We start from the raw sequence: 24,904 nt of genomic DNA, 5'->3' as shown, positions 1-24,904 counted from the left end.
CAGATGGCGTGAGCTTAGAGATGGAGAGTATGGTACACTGCAGCAAAATCGTGACGACACAAAGGGACTAGGAGGAAAAACGAAGAGAGAAACTGATAGGAACCACATATCTGTTTTGCTTTTTTTGTCTTTTGGAAGAGAAAATAAATTAAATATCCATCTAATTCCATTTTAAATTACACAGCGTGAACTGATTTTCAATGTTCTCAAGAAAGACAGAAAGAAAAGCGAGCACAGAGCAGTTATTTTATGTAGTTGCTGAGTGTATAATCTATGGATGCCACGGACACGGTCACATGGTGTGTCCACAGTAACTCACTACTGGTACAGTGAACTTTACCCTAAACCTTTGTTCAGCAAACCACATTGACAAGTACAACAAAAAACCATCTTTAACAAATCCAACCAGCTACAGGAGGGCTGGGAATTCAGCAATTTTCCACCTCCTCTGTTTATGCATATTAATATATTTGAGCTGTCTATTTTTTATTTATTTTTTGCACTACTTGATTGTCAGTAGTAAAAACATAAAAATGCATCTCTAATCACCATCTTCCATGGGCTGTTTTGTCCCAAATTAACCTTAAAATGGGTTTCGATATGAAGCTTTTTGTTCCCCAAGTGATGGGGAACACTTTGAAGAAACAGATCAGAGTTAGAAAGTTTACAATAGGCTTTGGAGCGCTTTGGGTCTTTTTCTCAGATATTCCCTTTCTTAGTCTTTTTTTTTTTTTTTTTTACATTAAATTAAAAAAAAAAACTGCACAAAATGAAAGTGGGGTCTGACAAACATGATTATAAAAACTCCTGTAATAAATTTTGTCTAACTCTTTCCATTTATTCAGCGGTCACACCCCCCTGATGGTGACGGGAACTAATCTGGATGTGGTTCAAGAGCCCCGGATCAGAGTGAAATATGCCGGCCGAGAGTCTGTCAATGTAAGAATCACTCACTACTAATCTGTTTTCAACCACAGAGTCTCTGCTATATGTGTAGTAGAAATCTTCTACTGTACTACTTCCAGCCTGCCATGCTATATAAGCAGCTAAGTGACATTTACTTCAGGTAAAACAGTCCTTAACAGGCCCTCTAGCCCTCTACGCTCTCTGATTTATGTTTTAACCCTGTCTTCTTGACCCCAGAGCATATAAATATTACAGCTGGTGGTGAGAGTGATCCACATGCACTATTTAATATAGAGTTTACTTAAATTTTTTTTGACCATCTCACCTCCCACCTACTGGGTGTTTTATTTACACTGCTCTCCTGACTCCCGAATACCATTTTCACTCGTTTGAGAAAAGATAAAGAGGCAGCTGGAGGACAGTAGAAGTTGACCAAGACTATAAAAGGTTCAGTGGGGAAAATGTTAGAGGTGTGCATCATTGGGGGCAAGAAGGCTTTCAATGGAAGATTAACTGCAGTCAGAAGTCTTTGGTCAGCATAAAGACCCCTTGTATAATCAAAGACTTGTCTGAAGGAAATCGTTACAAATTGCATTTGAGCCTCTGTCCTGGGGGTCCTTGATTAATTAAGAGGATGGGATTTCCTCTCTGTGGTCTGCTATAAGGTGGGGAGGGCAGATGAATACGATAAAGGGGAGTTTGAGGAACAGAGAGTAGTGAGCCCAGTATTGTGTATCTGTTTAGTTTCTGTGCGTCTTTTGTAAAATCAATTTTCACACATGCACTATGGCCCTGAACCACACTGCACATTACCGAGCAGGGATGTAAGTAAGAACACAAATGCTGAAATCATTTGGGGTAATTAGGTCCATGTAATGGCTAATTCTGGTGTAAAAATAGAGCAGTCAATTTTTGAGAATTCACAGTGAGTGAGTGGGCATCATGTATCCTGCCTCTAGATTGGCATCATCCCGTGGCAGCATGGTAGCTCAGTGGTTAGCATTCGCTTGCTTCACCGCACGAGATTTTTTGATCTCGAGACATTTCCTGATGCCGCCAGTGAAAACACAATCTGTACTCACTCTGTGCTAAAGCAACATGGCCTAAGATTCTCAAAAACTAACATCTAACTGTGGATAATTGCCAGAATGTATGGCGTGAGTTCTTCTTTGCAAGACAACATCAGAAGACTTGACAAATACACACTATTCCTTTTTTTGATACATAGAAAAAACACGCTAGTTTGGAAATACTTCAGTCTCACACCTTAATTTTTCAATATATACAATGTTTAAAAACATCATAAAGTAGAATTTCACATTGATGCAGGGATGCACAAAACCATCCTCAAAGCTATCCTTCACATACACAATTCTCTATAGATTTACTCTCATTGCATTTCCAACTTACTGTCTCTAAATTAGCAGTCTAAAATTGGCCTTAAGTGTCTCTCTTGCTTAATGAACATTTCTGGAATGAAAACCATCGTTCTGTTCCGAGGTTTCTGAGCTCCAGGATCCTCGTGCGAGATACTGACATGCAGACCTTATGTGAAGTAAAAGACACATCTTCTGTTTTTATATTTAGAGGAGAGAAAAACACTTGATGAGTGAGACAGAGAAAATCTGGTGAAATGGAATTTGACTTGTGTGTGGGTGCCGTAGTGTCTGATATGTCAGTTTCCAAATCTTTGAAAGCGAGTTGTTCATCTCCACCCTGCCTCGTCTCATCCAACTCCCCACCTAGTGCCTCGCAAAAGACGACTGTGTCACTGTCTTGACTGCCCCCACAGCCACAGAGAATGAATTTCTATTAAATGCTAAGGTTACAATTACCTATCCTTCATCCCACCCTCCCAGCCCCTTCTACCCCTTTCCCTTTTTGTCACGGGAGGAAGGCAAACAGCACAGAAGCCTATAGCAATAAGAGCTGCTGTCTGTCAGCCAGCCTTCAAATGATCACCTGTCTTCCACTAAATTGCTTCTCTTCTCTCCCTCCCTTGTGTCACCTGCACAGATTCACAAAGAAACCAGGAAAGAGGAAAAAAGACAATTTTCTTTGTGAAATGCTCTGTATCTGTCACTGGATTCACAATTGAAACATTTATCATGATCTTGATTAAAGCTAAAAGGGTTATTTTCCAGCTCTAGAATATTTCCCTGTCCCACACTTTAGATGCCTGGACTGAGTGTCGGGCTTGGCATATCAGGTACATTTACGGTTACTGCTGAACATAAAAGGTGTTCAGCATGGGTGTACTGATTGCTTTGCCTGATTGCAAGAGGAGGCTGCAGATCACTGCATAATTAGATTCACGTTTTTAGAATTATTTTGTGTATATATATATAGAAATTATGTATCATATAATGCTATATATGATTTTAACAGTATTAGCATCATGAGCTGATTATTGATTGATATTTATGGCATTATAAATGTCCAAAGTCTCAAAGGCTAGCACTGCTTCCGTGGTGACATTTCTTCTGTGTACTTTTGTAACTAGCTTCAAACAAAACAAAAACCTTTCACCATATGAAACAGTGCTTATGGGATAAATTGGTTTCTGGCTCCACTAGCTAACAGCCACACAGATCTTGGATAGATTGATTAGAGCTGAAGTTAGACTTAATGCCAGTATTAGCAGTTGGTTGGAACAGCGGGCAGGCAGGAAAATAGACATAGTGTAGGAGTAACCAAGTATAGGAACAGCAGAATAACCAGTAACTAGCTATCAAATGTTAGCCTTCAGATGACCTTTGACTCTGTGAAGCCTTCGTATTTTTTCCATCTCTACAGTCAGCCAGTCGTATCTTCGCTTGCTCTCACTCTCTCTCTTACCACTACCCTGGCCAGAGACCTTTGAATGATTGAGTGGGCTGTATCCACACAGTAGATCATGGTAATATATTCAGCCAGAGGGGTTGGAGTGTTACTGCCTTAAAACACCCTGGCTCTATCCAACAGTAGAGAAAGAAGACAAATGAGACCGAGATTCCAATTATTTTCTCTTTCTGTTGACCTCAATTCACTTTATCAATGCTGTAAATCTTGTAGCTTCTTTTGCCACATGGCCTACAGGAAGAGATGTACCATTTGTATTTGACTATTTTTAATTGTAAAGTTCCGAAGATGGAGAGAAAAATTACATTCGTGTTATTTGGAATCTGTACGCTTTATTGTTATGACTGAAGCATTCATTGATGAGACATGGATGGAGTGTAGGAAAACAAGCTTGTAATTCAGAATTTGGGACATATCTAATATCCAGATCTGTTAAAAGGCAGAAATACTGCAAAGGTGTCATGTTGCCCCACTCAGAGGGGAACCAAAGTATCATTTTTTAAAATAATCTCGCATTGCCCCATTTACCCATCGCTACAGTACTCACCCATCACTTTGGATTTGGATGTTACACTCACTGAAAAACATCCGACATTATAGGAGCAGTTTCCTGGCAGGATTTGGTGAAAGAAAAGATTTAAGAAAGAGAGCGAGAGAGCATAATAGGAAAGTGAGGACAGTGCAAAAAAAGCCCACAGTATCCATCCCCGGCAGAGCAGATGGTAGTCAGAGCTTTAGTTGACTTGCAAATGCCTTGCTGTTCCATCCCAGGAGTCATAAGGATCGCGTTGGACCATATGGACCTGTCTATACTGTGTAACGCGTCATTATGCTAACATTAAGAAAGCTGCCTATATCAACTAAACTTGAAGTCTTCTGTCCAATCAACCTTTAACCCTGATTTAAAAACAGAACATAATGTTTTCATTGGTTAATTTGACCTGTTTCACTCTGTGATCATATGGGCTTAGACGTTAAACAGCCAGGATGACCACATTAAAAGCTCGATGGCTCAGCAGTACAAATATGAGTTGATAAAATTAATTAACATCGTATTTGCTCTGTAATCATTCAGAATCTTTTGAGTCTGAGTGGTACTATTCACACATTTTTCTTCCTGCTGGCTTGTATTTGTGGATGTGGAACTATGCTGTGCAGATTTTAATAGTTAATTCGGTCTCACTTTGAAGTGACATTTCTGCATGATAAAGCATCTGAAAAAAATAATAAATTAATTCAGATTTCTTTTTTTATGCTCTAACTTTTTAGTTGTTAATGTGATTTCACAGAACCTAAAGTTAGTGAAAGTATGTCATGTGTCCTATCTGGCCTTGCTATCTATTTTCATGAGGAGCTTATCTTTCTGCAAAGCTAATGCACTGCTACTATGCTTTGTAAAATATAGAAATTAAAAGAAAATTGACAAAACCTAAGAAGAGTTTCTCACACACACACACACACACATGCACACAGAGCTATATTCCAGATATGTTGCTAAGACTGTTGCATCATCACCCAGGTTTTGCAGCAAGTGCAGATTTCCAGGCAGCTTGTCAGTCATTTACACATTCGCACAACTGATTTAAAATACATCACCAAATATCAAGTCCCTTTTCAATTAAAAGCAGCAAACATTAACTTTTTAAATTGTGAGAGTTTTGCCGCTTTCACTTTTTATTATTGTATCATTATTGCTGCAAACCAAAGATATTTGGTTTAAACTATTCATCAGACCCCAGAACATGTCGCTTTTCATTGCGCTCAACTTCTGACAGTCATTTGTATCATTTTCTGATTTTAGATGGGCTAAATGATAAAAAGAGATAATCAATTATTTGAATCCTTAGTTGCATTTTTAGGCACGGTTTGTCCAAGTTGTATCTGAATTTATTTTAAGAATGAGATTCAAGGCTACATAGTGAACACAATCTTCAGTCTATTTCCAAGGGCAAACTAAATAAAGATGCCAGTCCCTTCTTCCACCTCTGCAATCACACTCCTGCAACTTAGCTTGCACCATGCTGGCAAAATCCAATTGGTGTACCCTACACAGAATGAGTTTGCATCGATCTTTCTGGCTTTCTCTGGAGCACCAGACAACAGGTAGGAGGCGTGGTACTCGCTAGCGTTCACCACCTTTGATGATATTTACCTCTAATTAAGTTTCTTCCCCAGAGAGAGAGCTGGGAGGGAGTGAAAGGAGATAAAAACCTCTCGGAGCAGAGTGCTGTGCAGCAATCAATCCTCTCTCCCCTTCCCTCTAGAGCTGAGACGGGGAGGATGGATGGAAAACAGGCCTCTCATCTGGGCAAACTTGAGAGAAGTAATAAAAGACCCATAGCTCAACCTCTTCCAGAGGAGACAGAGGAGAAATGCCTCCATCCTTTTGTGGTTGTTGGCCTGCAGTGTTTTTTAGTGAGGCTGTTGGAGCAATTTATTTTCAATTTTATAGAGGCTTCCTCTACAATAAAGATGGATTTAATGACAGAAAATAAATTCTATTTTTCTGAAAAGTATTTGGCCTTTATAGGTCAATTATAAGGCTGGTGAGCACGCTGCAGGGTTCATGTTGAAACCAATGTGTTTCAGTTAGGATCGCACTTTAGGTTACAGAACACAGAGGATGGAGCAGATTATAGGACCAGGGAAAAAAAGAGAAATCATAGCTTTTCTGAGCTGTCCAAGTTTATTCTGGATGACTGAATTGCAACTCTTCTTTCATTTAAAGGGCCACAGGCTATCATTTCGTGATGCGTTGATTGTTTCAGTGCAACACATCCCCAGTAGCATCACAGAAAGTTTAAAGTTTCTTCATAACATTTTTTTCTCTTCTCTTCGTTCACTCTCTCCAGGTGTGTAAAGTATTGAACACCACCAGCATGAGCTGCTTTGCTCCTTCTTTGATGGCAGAGTACCATCCAGGTTTGGACACCGTGAAGCATGCAGACGAGTTTGGATTCATCTTCAACAACGTCCAAGCGCTGCTGGTCTACAACAACACTAACCTACTCTATTACCCCAACCCCTACTTTGAACCGCTCAGCACCACAGGCATCCTTGAGCAAAAACCAGGCTCACCCATCATTCTCAAGGTAAAGGAATTGCAGATTTGTATACATTTAAATCTGCATAGGATCTGCGGATTAAAGCCACAAATGTAGACCTATCATAATATTTATCATTCGTATTCTGCTAAGTGGTCATTTCCATATACCTATAAGTTTTTCTCTAGTTGATTTTTTTATATACAAGTCCTATTATCTGGATGCTTGCATGTGTAAAAAATCAAAAATCGGCATTCGCTTTCATAGATGTTTTGAAGCTTTGTTGAACTTCCTTTGTAGTGAACCCCTCTGGAGATTGTGTTCACCCTTTTGTTGCATCTTCCTGTTTGCCTGCATTTGTAATTGGTACAATCTCTGCTCCATTCTTGGCCAGGTCACTGTTGGAAAAGACATTTTTCAACTCAATTAAAGTTTTTACTTAGAAAAATGAAAGATATAATGAAATAATATCCTTGGGAAAGATTTTAATTCCTTTTTCACTCAGTCATTATTATGTTTGTATAGTAATTACAGTTAGATGTATGTTTTGGGGTTTTTACTGGTATTTTTTGCCCGATAGAATGGAGAGCAAGGAATGTGTTAAAAGATATATTTGGATCCTTTTTCCTGATTACCAGCTGCTCCCGCTGTAAAATACATCAGCCTGTCTGATCTTGGTATGGAATCCTATTTAGTGGCAGCTGTGCCCAAACCTAGGGATTTAATTTTTACTGTATTCAGGTGACATATCAGTGTTGTGCATTAAAAAAAATGTTTGATTTTTGTTGATGTGTGTGTTTATCTTCTAATTTTACACCCCTCTGTTCATTGCTCTATGCCCACAGGGCAGAAACCTGGTTCCTCCAGCATCAGGAGGGGTGAAGCTTAACTACACAGTACTAATAGGAGAGACTCCCTGTTCTGTCACTGTGTCTGAGAGCCAGCTGCTGTGCGAGCCTCCCAACCTCACTGGGCAATACAAAGTCATGGTCAGTACTGGTCTGTTCTGGTGTTTTGTTATGGCCCTAACTTTCTTTCCAACTTACTTTCCATTTATCCCTGTATTTGCAATTTCTTCTTTATAAAAGTCAACCTCTAAACTCTATTATTTGTGTTCTCATCATTGTTAATTCAGCTGAAGAAAAGGGGTCAAAGCGAGAGCAGCATGGTTGTGCTCTACATGTCAGGAGGTTCTGCCAGAAGCCACCGCAATTATTCTTAGTTACCCACTTGCTTATTGAGTGCAATCTTCATACTATTTCCCTCTCAGCGTGATTATATAAGTGGTCATGTATTTGGAGGCAATTTTAGCAGACAATATTTGAAAAGGTTTTGGTCAAATTTTCAATACTTGGTTGGCTTAATCATTTCTGTAAAACAACAATCATGTAACAGACAGCTCAACTGCATGTTTTCAATCGCTCTTCTAGTTTTAACATTCTCATTGTGACTCTTGCCTTTCTTGACAGGTTCAAGTAGGTGGTCTTCACGTATCTCCAGGTGCCGTGCACATCATGTCTGACAGCCTGCTGACCCTTCCGGCCATTGTTAGCATCGCTGCAGGTGGCGGTCTTCTCCTTATCATCGTCATCCTCGTCCTGATCGCCTACAAGCGAAAATCACGTGAAAATGATCTGACCCTTAAGCGCTTGCAGATGCAAATGGACAACCTGGAGTCACGAGTTGCCCTAGAGTGCAAAGAAGGTTAGTGTTAGAATAGTAGAGTTTACAGTAGATACAGAGTTGGTACAGCACTGTGCAGCAGACTGTTGGTTAAGTGCTTTGCTTAACCAATAGGCTTCTTTATCACTCAAAACAAATAAAAAGCATAAATATGTGTATGTTACATACTCAAATCAATTCCAAGCTATCTGCATGTTTTAAGTAATTCTGTAAACATTTCTTCAAATCTGGGTCATCCTTGTTATTTATCACAAAAGATTAACTAATTTAGCCCTCTATGTGACCTTTTTCATCATGGCGTAAATCCGTATACTTCTTTCTGCCTTCTAGTTTGCATGCTGGAAGCGATTTTTCATGCAAACTAACATGAACTCTAACCACACTGCAGCCAAACACACATTAGATATGAGATGCACAAACGTGCAAACTGTATTTCAAATTATGCTGTAATTCTACAGTCATGTTTTCATAGCAGGTGTTTGTGTTTACCATTTTTGTCTGTATATATTTTTGTAACCATGATATGTTAAAACAAAAGTGAGCACTGATTGCTCTAGTTTTATTGTAGATGTGAGCGTCACATCATTTCCACATCGCTACTTTGAAATAAACACTGCTGATTGCTCCTGCTGTTATCATTGGGGTTATTTTAGCTAGTCTGTGGCAAAAGCGAGGTTTAAGTCTGACAGTGTTGAGGCGATTTCATCAGCCAGAGGGGACCTTATTACTTATCCCCTCCAGCCACCCCTGATCAGCTGCCCCAATGTTATTATGTAGTAATAGAACACAATGGTCGAATGACAGATACAGACAGACGGGCACATAGAGTAGGCAAACAGAGGGAATCATACACAGGTAGCCTTGGGACAGAAGAAGATTAATGTTTTAACCATTAGCACTGGCCTGGCGAGTACTTCCCCGCGGGGTGGATTTAGATAGCTACCAGAGTTCCTCCTTATGAGTGTATATATACACTGTGAGTCCATGTGTTGGTGTGTAAACCAATGTGTCACAGGGGACTTTGGTACCAGGAGGTGAGGGCTAAGACTGGTTAGAGATGGTGGGGTTTTGAGGAGGGTTTTAGGAGACGACTGCTGCTCCTGTGATAGGCTGCAGGCAGGGAGCCTCCCCAAGGGCGGCGAAGCAAAGCAACAGAGCCGTGGGCTTGAACCAGAGTCAGTCAGGATGGAGCCAATTAACTAGTGCTCACCTGCAGCTTCACACTGAGATGCCACACTCTTTGGGGCCTTTGCTTCAGCCAATTTACTGGGTGGTAGATAAAAATGAGTAAGAAAAGGAGGTGTGTGTGTATATGTGTGTGAAAAGTGAATGTAAAAGAGGGAGCGAGAGAGAGATCTATTTTTTTAGGAGAGAGATGTAAAATATTGAGTTCCTCTGACATGAAGACTATCTTGAGCTTTCTGTCATCTTCATCATAGCAGCAGTAAGCCCCATGAAGATAAGAAGGATTCACATATTTGGTCCTTGGGGATTAAATAACAGTTTTATTTTCAGGATGCCTTTCACAAGCGCTCCCTTCAACTTGTCTCATTTCTCTGCCTTCCTTCTCTTCTAGCCTTTGCAGAGTTACAGACAGACATCAATGAGCTCACCAGCGACCTCGACAGAGCTGGTATCCCCTATCTGGATTACAGAACCTATGCCATGAGGGTCCTCTTCCCCGGCATAGAGGATCATCCTGTCCTCAGAGAACTGGAGGTAACTGTGACCAGAGTGCAAGAGAGAGATGCATTTTTAAAAAAGAGTGGAAGGACAAGGGAACTTCAGTCTGAGCTAAAATAAATACATAAATATACAAAGTGGACTAAAGAGAGAGAGCCAAACGGCATGTCTGCCCTGACCACTTCTCACGTAGGCTAACCGTAAGTGGGAAATTGCTGAAGGGGGAAAGGATACCAGTGTGCCATCTATCCTTTCTACACTCTGGTCTCATACGCACACACACAGTCAGTCATGCTGGGCAGCATACACACACACATATATATATACACCTCACATGCAAGCTCCCTCATGGAAAACAGGGTCCCAGCACATGGCTATTTCATCCACCAGTGGTTGCAGTATGAGGGGTAATGAAGTGAGTAATTCCCAATCCTCAAGCAGAACTTTGGGTTCTTCCAATGGGGGGAAAAACTGGCTGGTTAACACTTTTTCCTCCTCTTCGAGGGGCCAGAGTAGTGCTAGGAAATGACTTTATTTTATGTTGTTGAGACTGGTGTCCAGAGGATGAAACTATCAGGGATAAGAAGATTAATCATAGTAGAGATTAAAGGTGGCAGCGTGAGTCAGGCTAACTAGTCAGGTGTAGTTAGTTAAGTGGATAGTTGCTCAGGTAAGGCTAGCCATGTTTGCAAGAGATCAAAGGAATGTAATGTCACATCTTAGAGCAGTGGCATTTGGTGAGTCACATAAATTTGGCATTGCCTGCCAGAGGACCCATATTTTTATGCAAACTTCAGAAAAACAGTCATGGGCGCTCAAACAAGTACAAAGCGAATATTACTTAGATTGTTTTACCCTGAAAGCTTGTTTAACATTTAATTAGAAAGTGAAATGGCAGCTAACTCGGTGTACAATGCTTTTTTTAACTGGGACCCGGTCAATAATTGATTAAGATCTTCTCAGTTACTCATCATGAGCGAGAGCTTCTATCTGCCTGAGGTGAAACATGAGTGAAGATTTTGGTGCCTTTGGAAAAATCTTTATTTTTTGTGAGGCAAGGTCACAAAGAAAGTTAAAGAGCAACAAACCTTTTCAACCAATATTTCAGCAACGTATCATTAAAGGTATTACTAAACAAATTCCTGCTTGATACTCATTAGCCTTACCTCATGCACTGTTGTTGCCTCTTTTTTCGGTGCAGGTGTCAGGTAATGGCCAGCAGAACGTGGAGAAGGCCCTGAAGCTGTTTGGCCAGCTCATCAACAACAAAGTGTTCCTGCTCACCTTCATCCGAACACTGGAAATGCAGCGCTCTTTCTCCATGAGGGACCGCGGCAATGTGGCCTCACTTATCATGACTGCCCTTCAAGGGCGACTGGAGTATGCCACCGATGTCCTTAAACACCTGCTGTCAGACCTGATTGACCGCAACCTGGAGAGCAAGAACCATCCCAAACTGCTGCTGCGCAGGTAACACGGCAATAATGTTCCTTCATGATATAAAGACTGGAATTGTGCCCAACTGAACTTAAACCTTACTTGTTTGTTGCATCTTATTATAAAGCTTCAAATAGTTAAACGAAGAAATGAATGAGCACTAAGTAAGATAAACAAAGGCCTCTCTATTATGCACAATTGTAATGAGAATGCCTTAATCCTCGGTAATGCTGTTTGTTTGGCAAAGCTTTATAATATTGAGCCAGAAAGGATAAAAACACACAGCATTACTGTTTATCCCCTCATATGCAATGCTGTTCTTTGATAGCTATGTAGATAACAAAAACAGAACGTTCATTAGCAGAAGAGGTGCAGCGTCATATAACGTTTTTAGAGAGATGGATAGGTTTTGATTTAGAGTCGTACGTTCTTTAACCTTTTTCTTATGTTTCTTGTGCATTCCTATTTCCCCATGTTTCCATGTAGACATTTCACAGAATCACACTTGTAATTAGTGTTATGGAACTTGTACATCTGCAGCACAATGAGATAAACAACATGCAATATTTGCAAGAGGCGCAACATCTGAGTTCTCTGCATAATTCCACATTCCCCCTAGCTTCCCTCTTTCCCACCGCTCTCTCTAAATACCAGTGTCACTCTAACTTATCCTCCAAGCTCAGGCTCTTTATAAAACATTTAAAAGTGGTTCAGCTGAACTTTCTTTTCCCTGTGTATCAAGTATACATTGTTTCTCTGGGAAGTTAGAATGACGTGTTAAAACTTTAAACACCTACTAAGTTCCGGCTCAGGTTTCTGCAGCTGCTTTTGGCAAACAAAGTAGCTTAAAAAAATATGTGCAAAGTCTGTCACAGTCCTTCGTAAAGCCTGGCTGCTCTGTGCATGATTTTGACGATGTTTACTTGACTTAATAAGATGAGACAGTGAGACCAGGCAGCTGCTTTGTTTCCAGGCATCCCTTTTCTGCTGTTAGTGCTCCTGATTTCAGATGCATTTCAGAAATGTTTCTATTAAAGAAAAAAAAAGTCCCGTTAATAGTCGAGCTTAAATTACTGCCAGATAGAAAAGACCCTGCATATTGACAGAGGAATTGACTAAAGCATCACAGCATCAAATGGACCTGGATTAAGCTGTTATTTTACATGACAATAGGGCTCCATGTCACCTCTAAGTTTTCATTATCCGTTTCATTATGTTCTTATTAGGAACACAGTGGTACATAATCCTCGGGTCCCGCCTTTGCAGCCTGGAGGGCTAAATGTCCTATAGTTTTTACATTTCAGTCCCCATTTTTATGAAAAATTTAAGGGATTACTGATTTGACATGGCTCTTTGCTGTTGTTGTCTTCCTCGTTGCCTATTTGGAGAAAAGCCGACGTGAAGCCAGCCAGCTGACTCACACACACGTTCAAACACACTCACACATCTGTGATGATAGTCAAATTGAACATTTCTCTAAGCAGTAATTGTGTTTGTGCAGGCCGTAGAGTGAGGCTGCTGGGCTGTGCTTTGTTGCCATTTTCCCGTTCAGCTGTTTTTTCTGTCACGTCTCCTCAGTTTTTTTTATTACATATAACAAGTTAGTGAAACACCTGCTATTATTCCAGCTAAGATGCCCTTTGTTTTGTTGCTTTACTAAATTAGCTGTTTTTGGACAGATACATGATACAGAAGCACAAGTATCTTTTGGGGTATAGCGCGTATTTCCGTAGCTATCATGCTCAAATTGTTGTTTATTAAAGCATGCAGTTGCTGGTATGCCATATGCACATATCTGACATCAAAAGTGTATGTGTGTTTATGTGCGCATGTACAGGTATTTTAATAAAAGATGTCTGTGAAAATTCTACAGGGAACATTTAAAACTTTACAGTTAGATGTGTTCAGAGTATGAAAGCTATATACTGTAGTGTATATTTATACTACAAAACACAGCAGGTACAGTATATATGCACAGTTTTGTCATCAAACTGAGCTGTTATCTGTGCAGTGAGTTTGTGTGGGAAGCTGGAGCACCATGCTGTTACTAGCTTTTGCACAGAAAAAAAGGGAGGAGGGGTGTCAGGTGTGGAATTCTAATTAAACAACTAATAAGACTATTAATTGAGCAGATTATACCGAGGTTTGCAAGTCTTTCCACAGATAAATTTCCAAGTTATGTTTGCAGCACGTTCAAGATGCTGATTGTAAAAGCAGGCTCTGATTAGCATTGACACCGCACCTCCTCTTACTTCTCACCACCTCTGCCTCCATTACAGCTAATTTCTCTAGTCCTCTCAAATATTCTCTCTCACACGGCGAGATTATCTCCAGATAGCATGTTTTCTATATTTGAGTATTTAATTGCTGATGCCCTATCTACACTACATTGGGAATGATAATGTTAATTAATTAATATCCTTGTGCAGTTTTAAGGTATGCAGCTTTCTTGCTAAGTGTGCAGGTTTAAAGGTGGGTTAAATGGAACAGCATGTTAAAGAAACAGCCCTCTTCCTCAAACGTGTAAGGTGTCTGCACAGATCTGATGGTGCATTTACTAACAGTAGACTTGACGATATATGGACTAATATGTATATAACTTTAATAAATATGCAGCTAGCAATTTAAAAAAAATATTTCTGATCTTTCCCCTGAAGAAGTTGACACTGAATGGGTTAAAGAATTATGTCACAGACTTAAAATGAATCCGTGTGACATGCCTCTTGGCAGAGTAAGCATAAAAAGTAAACCATTGCCATCTGCAGTATTTGAGGAAGTAGTTAACCTCATTGTAGCTGAAAGGAATACAACACAGCTCTTGTCACTGAGAAAGTTTGATGGTAGGTTGAATGTCTCTGAAAGCCAGGGGGGAATTTGGAAATCTTATACACCAGTTGCAATGCGCCATATACTCACTTTTTACTCTAAAGCTCAGCAGAGTGCCGGGCCCCATTTTACCATCAATCATATCAGACTAGTGAAAACAAATTATAGCCCATTGTACATTATCTTGCATTTATGCAGCATATATCATCCCCAGTCAGTTAAGTTCCTGGAATCATATTTGGGGGGTGCACTCGTGCTCTTTTGAGGCTTGTTTTTCAGAGAAACTCCTGTTTGTTTGGTATTTAAAGATTTCAAATACCGTCTGTTGTCTTTGTCTTGATAAGGAATGATTTTGGCTCACAGTCACTTTCGTTTGCCTAAAAGCTTTTTGAAAGTGATATCTAAGCTTTGTGTTTGATTTTAACACTCTTCAGTGCGCTAAGTGGAGTTGATGAAGCACCCCATATTGTTTGGATTGTATTTACCACCATTAGTGTTCTTGTGTTCACGTTCTCTCTGTGCCCTATCGTTCCAGTTCTCCCATTCTCTATATGTACCTTGTCCTCTGGCCATCTTTCTGCCCCTCCAGTTTCTCAGACTTTTACACATTAAATGACCCCTATCAAAACGTGCTTTTTTTATGCATTAAAATCTCTTCTCCATTGTCTCCATCTATAAGTTTTCTCAAAGCCTCTTGCTTTACCCAGTTTCACTTTCTCTTCTTTATAATGCTCTTTTAATGGAATTACTGAACATTGCTTCTATCACCTTGAGACTTTTCAATCTTGTATTATTTTTCTCCTACGCGTTTTTGTAATGAGATTTCCGCCCATGCAGAGCAATGGAGTACAGCATTATTAAGAGAGTGAGTATTGTGTTTGGCATTAGTTTCACTGAAAGACATTTCACTGGCTGCTAATATAGCCCCCCCCAGTCCACCCTAGCTGCCATTAGGAGACCAGAGATGGGGCCTGTCTTAAGCACTATGTGGGATAATGAAATCCTGATCTTCATTAATGAAACTCAATTAATAGAAAGAAGGAAGTGGAGGCAGATGAGAAGGAGGACAAGAAGGGAAGGAGAAGGAGGAGAACAAAGGGCTCCCCCCCGCCCGGCATTCAAGTGAAGAGATATTAAAGGGGAGTCAGCACAGCCCCCTCACAAAGGCTTTATTTGACTTCCTTCTTCGAGACTTGCTGAGCTTATTAAAATACTTAATAGGTTCCATTAACTTCTAACACACTCAAGTCTCATACAGGCAGGGAGGGGCACATGGTAAGCATGGGGTGGGGGGGCTATAAAGAGGGGTGAATTCTTGTAGAGGAAGGAGGGCAATTACAGAGGGATTTGGAGTATTGTCCAAAAAACTCCACAATACATTTAAGTTTATTCAGCATGAAAACACAGCCTCAGGCTCTTATGGATCCTTATTATGTTTTCAAATTACTTTTTTTTAAACCTTGGAGAAATACTTTGTCTTTCTCTATGTATGTATTCTCTCTGTTGTGTAGATATAGTACTGTGCAAAAGTCTTGAGCCACCCCTTATTTCTTGGTATTTTGCTTCCAAAGAGCCAGATTTTTCTTATAGTTTTAAGTGGCCTTAAGCAACAGTTCCTCAGGCTCTCTGCAGGTCTTTCAAAGTTTTCCATTTTCAGAGGAATGTGTTTTTGTTAAACCAACACTGACCTATGACTCATTCAAGCTCAAAAGGGCACCTAACCCCAAGGATGAACCAGTGTTGTGTACACACATAACAGAAAACTTAGCAAAGAACCAATTTTAATTATAATATGATTATAAATATAGTCAAGGTCAGAAGAGAGGTACAACAGTAGATGTCCACACCCATCTGTAACACGGTGGAGGCTCTGTCATGGTTTAGGACTGCAAACAAAAAAGCATATGATTGACATAACACAAATTTTTGAGCATGACAGTGATCCCTAACTCACTGCCAATGCAGTAAAAGCATACCTGGATAGAAAAACCGGAAAAATTAAACCCCGTCAGTCATGGATTAGCCTCCGTAAAGCCCAAAGCTCCACATATTTGAAATGGTTTGGGATCATTTGGACAGAGAATGCAACAAAAAGCAGCCAACAACCAGTGGAATGTCCTCAAAAAGCCTAGAGAACTACATAAAGAAACTATGAGAAAGACTGCATAAGACTTCAGGCTGTGCTGAAGAATAAAGGTGGTCATAACACTTTCAAGCTTGGTAGAGTTGCACAATCTCTATTTTTGCCTTATATATTGTATTTCCATTTATATCTACATATTTCAGTAAATCAGTGCACTTATTTTCCATAAATAAGTGGTGCAAGACTTTTGCACAGTACTGTATGTATATGGAATAACAAAGAGGACAGAACAGTAGAGCTTGTATGTTTTCCCCCAAAGAGAATGCATTGTCACACACACAGACTTTCAGCTCCTCAGCATTGTTTACTCCCTCATCCTGTACCTGAAACTGGGTGAACTAATGTACACGCTCCCCCCGCTGGCACATCACACTTCAAATAAGCTGTCACACAAGTCTCCATCCTCTCAACAAGCTGCCAATAGACTGGCCAGCACTCGTTGGCAGGGGAATAGCCTCCAGGCGTGGAAGACAACATCACAACTCAACCGCACATCATTCAAAACAAAATATAACCTCTGCTCCTCTGTCCTGGAGCTGAAGGAAAGTTTTGTATTTGCAAGTAAAAAATAGACCAATACCTCATTCAATCTCAATTTAATGAGAGAGAAAGAATGACTGACGCTTTATCTCGTCTCACTGACTAAATTGTTGGCTCTTGTAACCTCGCTGGCTCACACAATCCTGCTGGGACTTCTGCGTTGGTCCCAGACTCTTGCTCATAGCCTTCAAACACGACTTAACGCAATTATCTCCACAATAGTCATAATCTCCCTTCAGGTCCATTCAGAGCCTGAATAGGTATAATCATGCCTAGCACTATTGAGGAGACGGAAGCCTTCTAACTTGTCTTTAATACCTGGCTGCTCCGATTCCAGCTAATCCCCAGTTCAGCACAGTATGCTATAAAGACCTTCCATCATATCCACCAGAGTAATCACAGTAATTTCCTGCTAAATTAAGAGGGTCATTTTTTTTCCACTGCACTGTCATTTAAATTGGCAATGCTCATGGACAGACTGACTGGCAGTGATCATTCACGGCCAGGTGACAATCGCAGGCTTCAAACAGCAGTGCAGTCTATGGGGCACTTTACCATGGCATGTTAACTTGTGATTAGTGTTTGTAGTAGCTATGTTAGAGCTAGCAGGAGGAATGACACTGACAATAATACAGGCCAAAAGCTAGCTGTTAAAAAAACAGTTTGTTCCAAAACAGCTTGGTATCGGTGTGTTCCAGGTAGCATTTTTAAATCTCTTCGCAGGAAGCCTTGTGCAGTTGTCAAATAACAACAGAGTAAGGTAGAAGCGGTTTTGCTAGATGAGGTGGAAGCTACTTGTTGTTATTCATCTCAGGTGCTTGTCCACCCAGAACTAACCCTTTCATCTATGCTTCATGCTCGTTAACCATTCCCACCTGGCTGGATTCTGTTTTTTCTTTAAGTGCAGCTTCTGCTTCACTAGTGTCCCGTGATGGTGCTAATGAGGCAGTGGGAGGATGTTTGTCTGGCATTCAGAGAAAGATATGAGTCGAAATCATAAAGGAGTCATACACTGTCCTCTCATGTTCTCTGTGATAGAAATAGTCGAGGGGTCATTGCACACTTGTGTTTTTTCATGCCCAATCAAGCCCGGCAGTACGCTGTACCCCCTGTGTGATTGACTGGGAAGGGAGAGGAGGTGCGGAGGAGGAAGAAGAGAGGAAATGAGAGGAGAGGAGATCGTTTTGGCTGTGATCAGGCGTTACCTGGCAGTGACAGCACTCGTCTCTCTCAACAGCTGAGGCTTGTCACAGCTGCTGATGTCCCACTGTGTTGAACCACACGTGAATAATCAACCTCGCACACATTGGCTCACACTCATGCATACTCAATCATGCACACATACACACATACACACAGACCATACACGTACATGCACAAATGCCCGCTCTGTGATCTGCTCTGTTCACTCACTGTGACCACAGACTGACATCCATGATGTCTGTCTGTGGTCAGGGATGTCAAGATACCCTCCCTGAAGTTTATAACCTTATAACTTCCTGAAATATTAAACTCTTTCTTACTAAAAGTTTTGAAATAAGATTCAAAAAAGTAACATTTTGACTTTTTTTTAATGCATTTTCAGGACAGAATCGGTTGCAGAGAAGATGCTGACAAACTGGTTCGCTTTCCTCCTTCATAAGTTCCTCAAGGTTAGTCCAATACAATGATAGTTTGTTTTATTTATTTTGATATCATTAAACTTTCTTGAAAAATCTGATGTTACATGCTGTTCTCATTTGCGAATCTGTGGATTTGTCTCTGTGTGTGCAGGAGTGTGCTGGGGAGCCTCTGTTCATGCTGTATTGCGCCATCAAGCAGCAGATGGAAAAGGGGCCCATCGACGCTATCACTGGAGAGGCCCGTTACTCCCTAAGTGAAGACAAGCTCATCCGCCAACAAATCGAGTACAAAACCCTGGTAAGTCACACTTCACCAGCCTCACAGGAACTTTGCACACTGGCTCAAAGGCATACAGAAGTACAGGTTGTGCTTGACTAAGAAACGTCTAAGTTCGATTGTGGCTAAAATGCTGCTCACAGGATGCACAGACACACAGACTCCAATATACCAAACAATAAATCAGATTTTAAGATGTCATAGTCATGTTTGCTATGTTGGAGTTCTTCATTCTAGTGCAGGAAGAAAATTAACTAATTATCTCACTACCTCCGGTGTTGGCCCAACATCAGAGTGGGTGGCTGTGGAGACTGGAACACACCAAACATAGCCCTCTATATACACAGACAAATGCACAGAGAAAAAAGCACTCACGGAGTCAGCATGTGACATGACAATGCTCTGATTGCTCTGACTGGGAATTTGGCTCATTACGTGCTAACACCCCGGCAGAGCTGGAAATTGGTGTCCCGCCGAAGGTGTGAAATTAGATTTCAGGATGCCAGCAAGAGCGGAAATGGTTTTTCAAAGCTCCTGCCATGCTCCGAGGAGACTCTAATGAGGGCAAAGCTTCAAGCTGGACCAAAGTCCAGCAAGTAACAGGACACCTCAAGCTTTTTGCTCTGCTCTCACGTTTTCCTTTTCTTTGATATTTCATCCCCTCACCCCCTCTTCTCTTTCCCTTATTTGCACTCCAGATCCTAAACTGTGTGAACCCAGACAATGAAAACAGTCCAGAGATTCCAGTAAAGGTGCTGAACTGTGACACCATCACCCAAGTGAAGGAGAAGATACTGGATGCTGTTTACAAGAACATGCCCTATTCTCAGCGGCCACGTGCTGTCGACATGGACCTCGGTAGGGCGCAAACACGCACCCGAGCACAAATAAATACACAAACACACACAACACTCACAGATGCAGCTGGCAGGTGTAAAGTCCTTCACACCCACAGATTAATGTATCAGTCAGAGAAAACCTAGCCATGTGTACAGATTATTGGTGCATTAGTGTGATAAAAGCTGTGTTCTAGCAGCCCAGCCAGGTAACCAGCTTCAGTGTACTGCTGCCAGGCTTTCTATCAAACTGACTGACAGTATGCAGCGCATCCCTCCGTCTGGCAGCTTTTACTGTTTGGTAGCGCCAATAAGACAAAGTAGATCGAGATAGAGAAGTGGGCTCGTCTTTGTGTGTGCGTGTTTGTGTTTATGATGTGGCTGAGTGGCCAACACAAGTAAGAGCTGGCAGAATGGCAAACCAGCGCCACTGCCATTTCCCTCCTCGCCTTTCCATACCTTGCCTCCTATTTCTCTCCGTCTCTCATTTTCTCTTCATATGCATGAAGAGGAGAAAAACAACACAGCTTGCTGCATACCATCCATCACTCCACAATATCGCTCTCAGTGCATCTATTGCCTCCCTCTCAAAAATAATTGCATCTCTATAAGAGCGTCTTTTGTTCTTGAGCTTTATCTGGAGATTTGAGTGTAGGTTAGAGGGTTTGAGGAGTATGTTATGTCAGACAGGAATATCATGTGATCATCTGGTGGATGCACAAAGTCATAGAACTTAGTGAACGAGAAGCAATTTGATGATCACTATCAGTATGAGGCCCACAGTGGCTATCCGCTTTCCACTTTTAGCATACTTATCATTTCATTACCCCACAATGACCTGTCAGCTGCTGCCCTCCCACAGTGCTTATAATCTCTACCTGTTACCCCTACCTCCTATTTTTTTTCCTTTGAAAGGAGGTGATTTTCTCATTGCTCATTTTTTTTCATCCTGTCTTGTCTGCTCTCCTCTTCTTTTTTTCTGACCCTGATGGGCCAACTGCTGCGTAAGTGACACAAGTACCAATTAAAGTGTGCAGCCTGCCTGAATATACATCTTGCAATTGTTCGTGTGTAATGTTTAATTAAGATGCGTGTCAATCCAAGTCTGTGAGAGGAGCGCGTATGCCGAGAGCCGTACAAGAATACAGGCTACTGATATCTACTCACTTGTGTGTGAGAGTGTGTGTGGTTGTAGAGTACTTTTATTCTAAGCAGGTTACATTTCACCAACTGAAAGGTAAGAGTTTGGTTTAGTGTCATAGGGATTCAAAGTTGCCCTGCACGGGAGCCATCTCTGGAAACACTGCATAAACCAATATTATGTAACTTCACAGCATTCTCCACATATGGTTTTAAATACATGGCTCACTATGATGTATAATTTGCACTATGCAGTTGTTCATAATTCAGTATTTGTGTTTTTTGCGCTTTCAGAATGGCGCCAGGGACGAATGGCTCGTGTGGTGTTGCAAGATGAAGACATCACAACTAAGATTGAAAATGACTGGAAGAGACTCAACACTCTCATGCACTACCAGGTAAACACACACAAATGCTTTAGAGCAACATTCCTCGTAATCACTCTCAAACTTTGCTTTTTACATCTTAAAAACCCCCCGTCTCATTTCAGTTCCATTTCTGATGTGGATTTTACTATTCAAATTGTGCCGCACACTTTGGCAAACTTTGATGTTTCCTGCTCTTGACTTTTAGGCAGCCAATTTTCAACCCCTCATTTGCATGCCCATGCCTGGTGTAATCCAAGTGACTCACAGAATAGAGGACAATTACTGTACAGGTGGCAGGAGAGATGAACTCTCAGCATCTCAGTTGACACTTCTCCCTCCTCCCTGGAGAGATGAAGCTGCTCTAGTGGGGAGGAAAAGCATCTCTCCCTCTTTCATTTTCCCTCTCTTTCTTTCCCCTCTCTCTGTCGCTCTCTGACTTCTATGCTGGCAACAATTAGTCCCGCTGTGACTGCCTGCTTCTGTCTCTTCAGTTCTGGAACCTCCTTTCACACCCCACAATTTGAGAGCCCATGGGCGAACCTGTTGCCCTCTGTTTAACAAAGAGAAATGGAGGCCGCTAAAGAGGAGGCTTTCTGAGAAGGAGAGTTCTGCATTTTTTTTTCTGGGAAATTTAAGGCTGTTGACATTGTAAACAAAGAGGGGGAAAAAACAAGACGGGGTTAGTGGAAGCCACAGATAAAATAATAAAAGAGGAACAAAAGGAATAAAGAAATAAACAGGCAATTCAGAAGGAGAAGACTATCTCCGCAGGTCATGAATCTTGCATCCTAAGTCAGCTCTCATTAGCCAGTCAAGGGGGGACAGTCTGTTTAAAGGCTGCATGAAGTTTGATTCTGGGTTACCTGCTTAAGAGCTGGGATGCAGCTTTGGCTGGATTTGAAAATTGGGACCATGGGGAAAGGAGACACATCTGCATCTAGAAGCAGAAAGTGGCTACGAGGTGGGGGGGCTCAAGCCCTCACAGTAGGGGGTCAATCTGAACTCTTGCCCCAGATGAACAAGCAGAATAATTTAACAGATGTAGGAGTCATTAGAAGATGGGACACATCACAGTGTCCTTCACACAGGACTTGGCACCATGCAGCTTCTTTCCCCTTTGTCTTTCCTTGCTTGTCACCCTCCATTTTGTTCTCACCTTTATCTCCCCTTTGCCACGTTTTATTTATGTATTTATTTACTTACATATTTGCTTTGTGTGCATTTTGCCCTTAGCCGTTTCCCTTTTCTATTTTCTTCTGGTTCGCTAACAAGCAATAAGATCTCCTTTTCCCTAGACTTTTTTCCCCACTCACTTTTGTTCTGCCTTCCTCTCATGCTCTGCCTACCTCTTGGTCACTGCAGTGCTTTCATCCTTGATAAAGCAGTTCAGTATGTTTGCTTCCACACCAAAAATGTGCCTGTGTTGTGGTTGTTGTTGTTTTTCAAGTTCTTTCTGTCACAGTTTGCCTGCCATCGTTAGCCAAGGGATGCAACAGGACACACAGCGACATGTGTGTGGCCATTTAACTTATTTACTCGCTCAATAGCAGTTCTGACTGCTATTGATTATGGATGTAAGAACGTGCCTAGAATGGAAGGCCCAGTAGTGTACGCCATGTAGAGTGCAGGGCAACACAGCGAGGGAGGAGAGGAGGAGACGGGGCAGTGCACCATTAGGCAGTCGGTGGTGGAAGGGATCAAAGTAGGATGGAACGACTTTGAAACTTCATTGCTGTTTTGATGAGCTGGCAATAGTCCCCTGTGTATGAGCTTGTGTGTGTTTGTGTCACACATCATGGCACTGCATTGGCAGCTGTGACAACACATCTGGCTATATATGAAAACAAGGAAGCTCAGCTCATTAGGCCCCAGACTGACGGGAAATGTTTGAAGAAAAAATGGGAAGAGGTAAGCAGGAAATAGTGAAAGGTCTGAAATATACAAAGTGAGTCTGAACATCAGCTCAAGTATTTGCTAATTCTCTCATAGCAGAGACACAGGGACTAGACAGAGGCATTAAAATTCATAGGGCTCACAGCAACCCAAGAAACCCCATTGGCTATTTACTCTGCCACATGGGAAATAATGGTTTACACAACCAGAATGTGGAATTGCACCCTCCCTGCCTTCCCCCTCATTTCCCAACCACTCTAAAATTAAAAACATAAATGTACACACTGAAAATGAGTTCAGAATCCTTGTTCATCACCTTTGGATTCATAGGGAGGGAACTCAAACCCCTTCTTCTAACCTTTCCAATATTTCTGTATTTTTTTATTTTATTTTATTTTATTTTATTTTTATTTTTTATTTACTCTTTCTTGCATGGTTTAAAGAGTATAGAAGCACACTATAACACAATATATACAACAGTATATATTCTCATTTCTCTTGGTTGTACTCATCCAAACTGAAGATGAGATGAAATATTTTGGATAATGGTTTTTGTGTTTTGTTTTTTGGGGGTTGATTTCAGTTTTGCTTTGTTAATTAATCTTCCTCATCGTCAAAGAGAAGCTCTTCTGACACTTTCTTCTCGTTCTCTTCCTCCTCCACCCCCCCTTTTTGTCATTTTAAGACAAAGATGGGGCGGTGGGGAGCTGCTGGATAGTTAATAAACAGAATTAAAGAGTCAGAACTATATGAATCAGACATTTGACAAATTGAAGTCCTTGAAGGCAGCACTGACAATTCATAAAGTGAGCATTATCATGAGCTGTAGCCAGAGTTGTTTTTCCCCATGATTCAAATTGCAGACAGGCCAAGCATGTTGTTCCCTGTGCACGCTGCACTCAATTACTTTGATTATGTTTGACAACAAGGTTATTTAGTAGATGATATTATTCCACATCCAATTGTGGGGCAAATGCATGGACTGTTTTTTTCCCTTGAATATAGTGGAAGTATTTGCCATACTGCTTCTTCCTAAAAATGCTAAAATAAGGGCGGTTTAAAAGTTTTTGTAGCCTGAGTGGTGACCTCTGTGTGTCCTCCTCTGTGGTGAAGGAGTAGGAAGAGGAGAGACTGATAACCACACCAGTAGAGTCCGGTTACCCAGATTGCAGACTTGGGGCATTTAGGCTATTTTCAACAACCTCAGACACAACAGATACTGCTCATTTTTCTGTGTGCTCATTAATCTAATGCTGTGACTGTCAAGTTGGAATATAAAAGTTGGTTAGGAGGAAAACTATTGTCTATTTATAGCCGAAATATTTGTAAGAACTAATATGCCATTATAAAGTAATGGAAATTTGCATTAAAGTTTTTTTTCCTGTTGCCATCCAAGAAAGAAATCTTTGCATATAATAGCCCATTTCATGTTTTTTCAGTTCTGACAACAAACATGCACAGATTATGTGTTTCCAACCTAGTGGGCAGAGTCCGAAGGTGTGATAAGCATCATGATCTGAGGGCATCAGTCCAGACGAGATGGGATACCAAGGGGTAACAGGCTTGGACCAGAACAGTGGGTTGTGTGGGGAGGGCTGAAGGGGGGAAAAAGGAAAAAAAACATCTAGGATGACCACTCTCTGCTGTCTGGTCCACTCTGTACTG

At 41.1% G+C, this 24,904-nt stretch overlaps 1 protein-coding gene across 2 annotated transcripts in view; it reads left to right on the top strand.

Moving 5' to 3' along the window:
* Nucleotides 1-24,904, top strand: part of plxna2 (plexin A2) — a 163,846-nt gene that overhangs the window by 126,109 nt on the left and 12,833 nt on the right. For both annotated transcript variants that reach the window (XM_019350081.2, XM_005448437.4), the window contains exons 17-26: nt 846-939; nt 6,600-6,839; nt 7,637-7,780; nt 8,261-8,495; nt 10,051-10,193; nt 11,359-11,627; nt 18,689-18,755; nt 18,877-19,023; nt 19,701-19,860; nt 21,273-21,376. In XM_019350081.2, the coding sequence (XP_019205626.1) occupies nt 846-939; nt 6,600-6,839; nt 7,637-7,780; nt 8,261-8,495; nt 10,051-10,193; nt 11,359-11,627; nt 18,689-18,755; nt 18,877-19,023; nt 19,701-19,860; nt 21,273-21,376 (1,603 nt within the window). The remainder of the gene's footprint in view (nt 1-845; nt 940-6,599; nt 6,840-7,636; nt 7,781-8,260; nt 8,496-10,050; nt 10,194-11,358; nt 11,628-18,688; nt 18,756-18,876; nt 19,024-19,700; nt 19,861-21,272; nt 21,377-24,904) is intronic.

This window comes from Oreochromis niloticus, linkage group LG20, assembly GCF_001858045.2.
Source record: "Oreochromis niloticus isolate F11D_XX linkage group LG20, O_niloticus_UMD_NMBU, whole genome shotgun sequence".
Classification (NCBI taxonomy): Eukaryota; Metazoa; Chordata; class Actinopteri; order Cichliformes; family Cichlidae; genus Oreochromis; species Oreochromis niloticus.
This window is presented reverse-complemented; position numbering and strand designations above follow the sequence as displayed.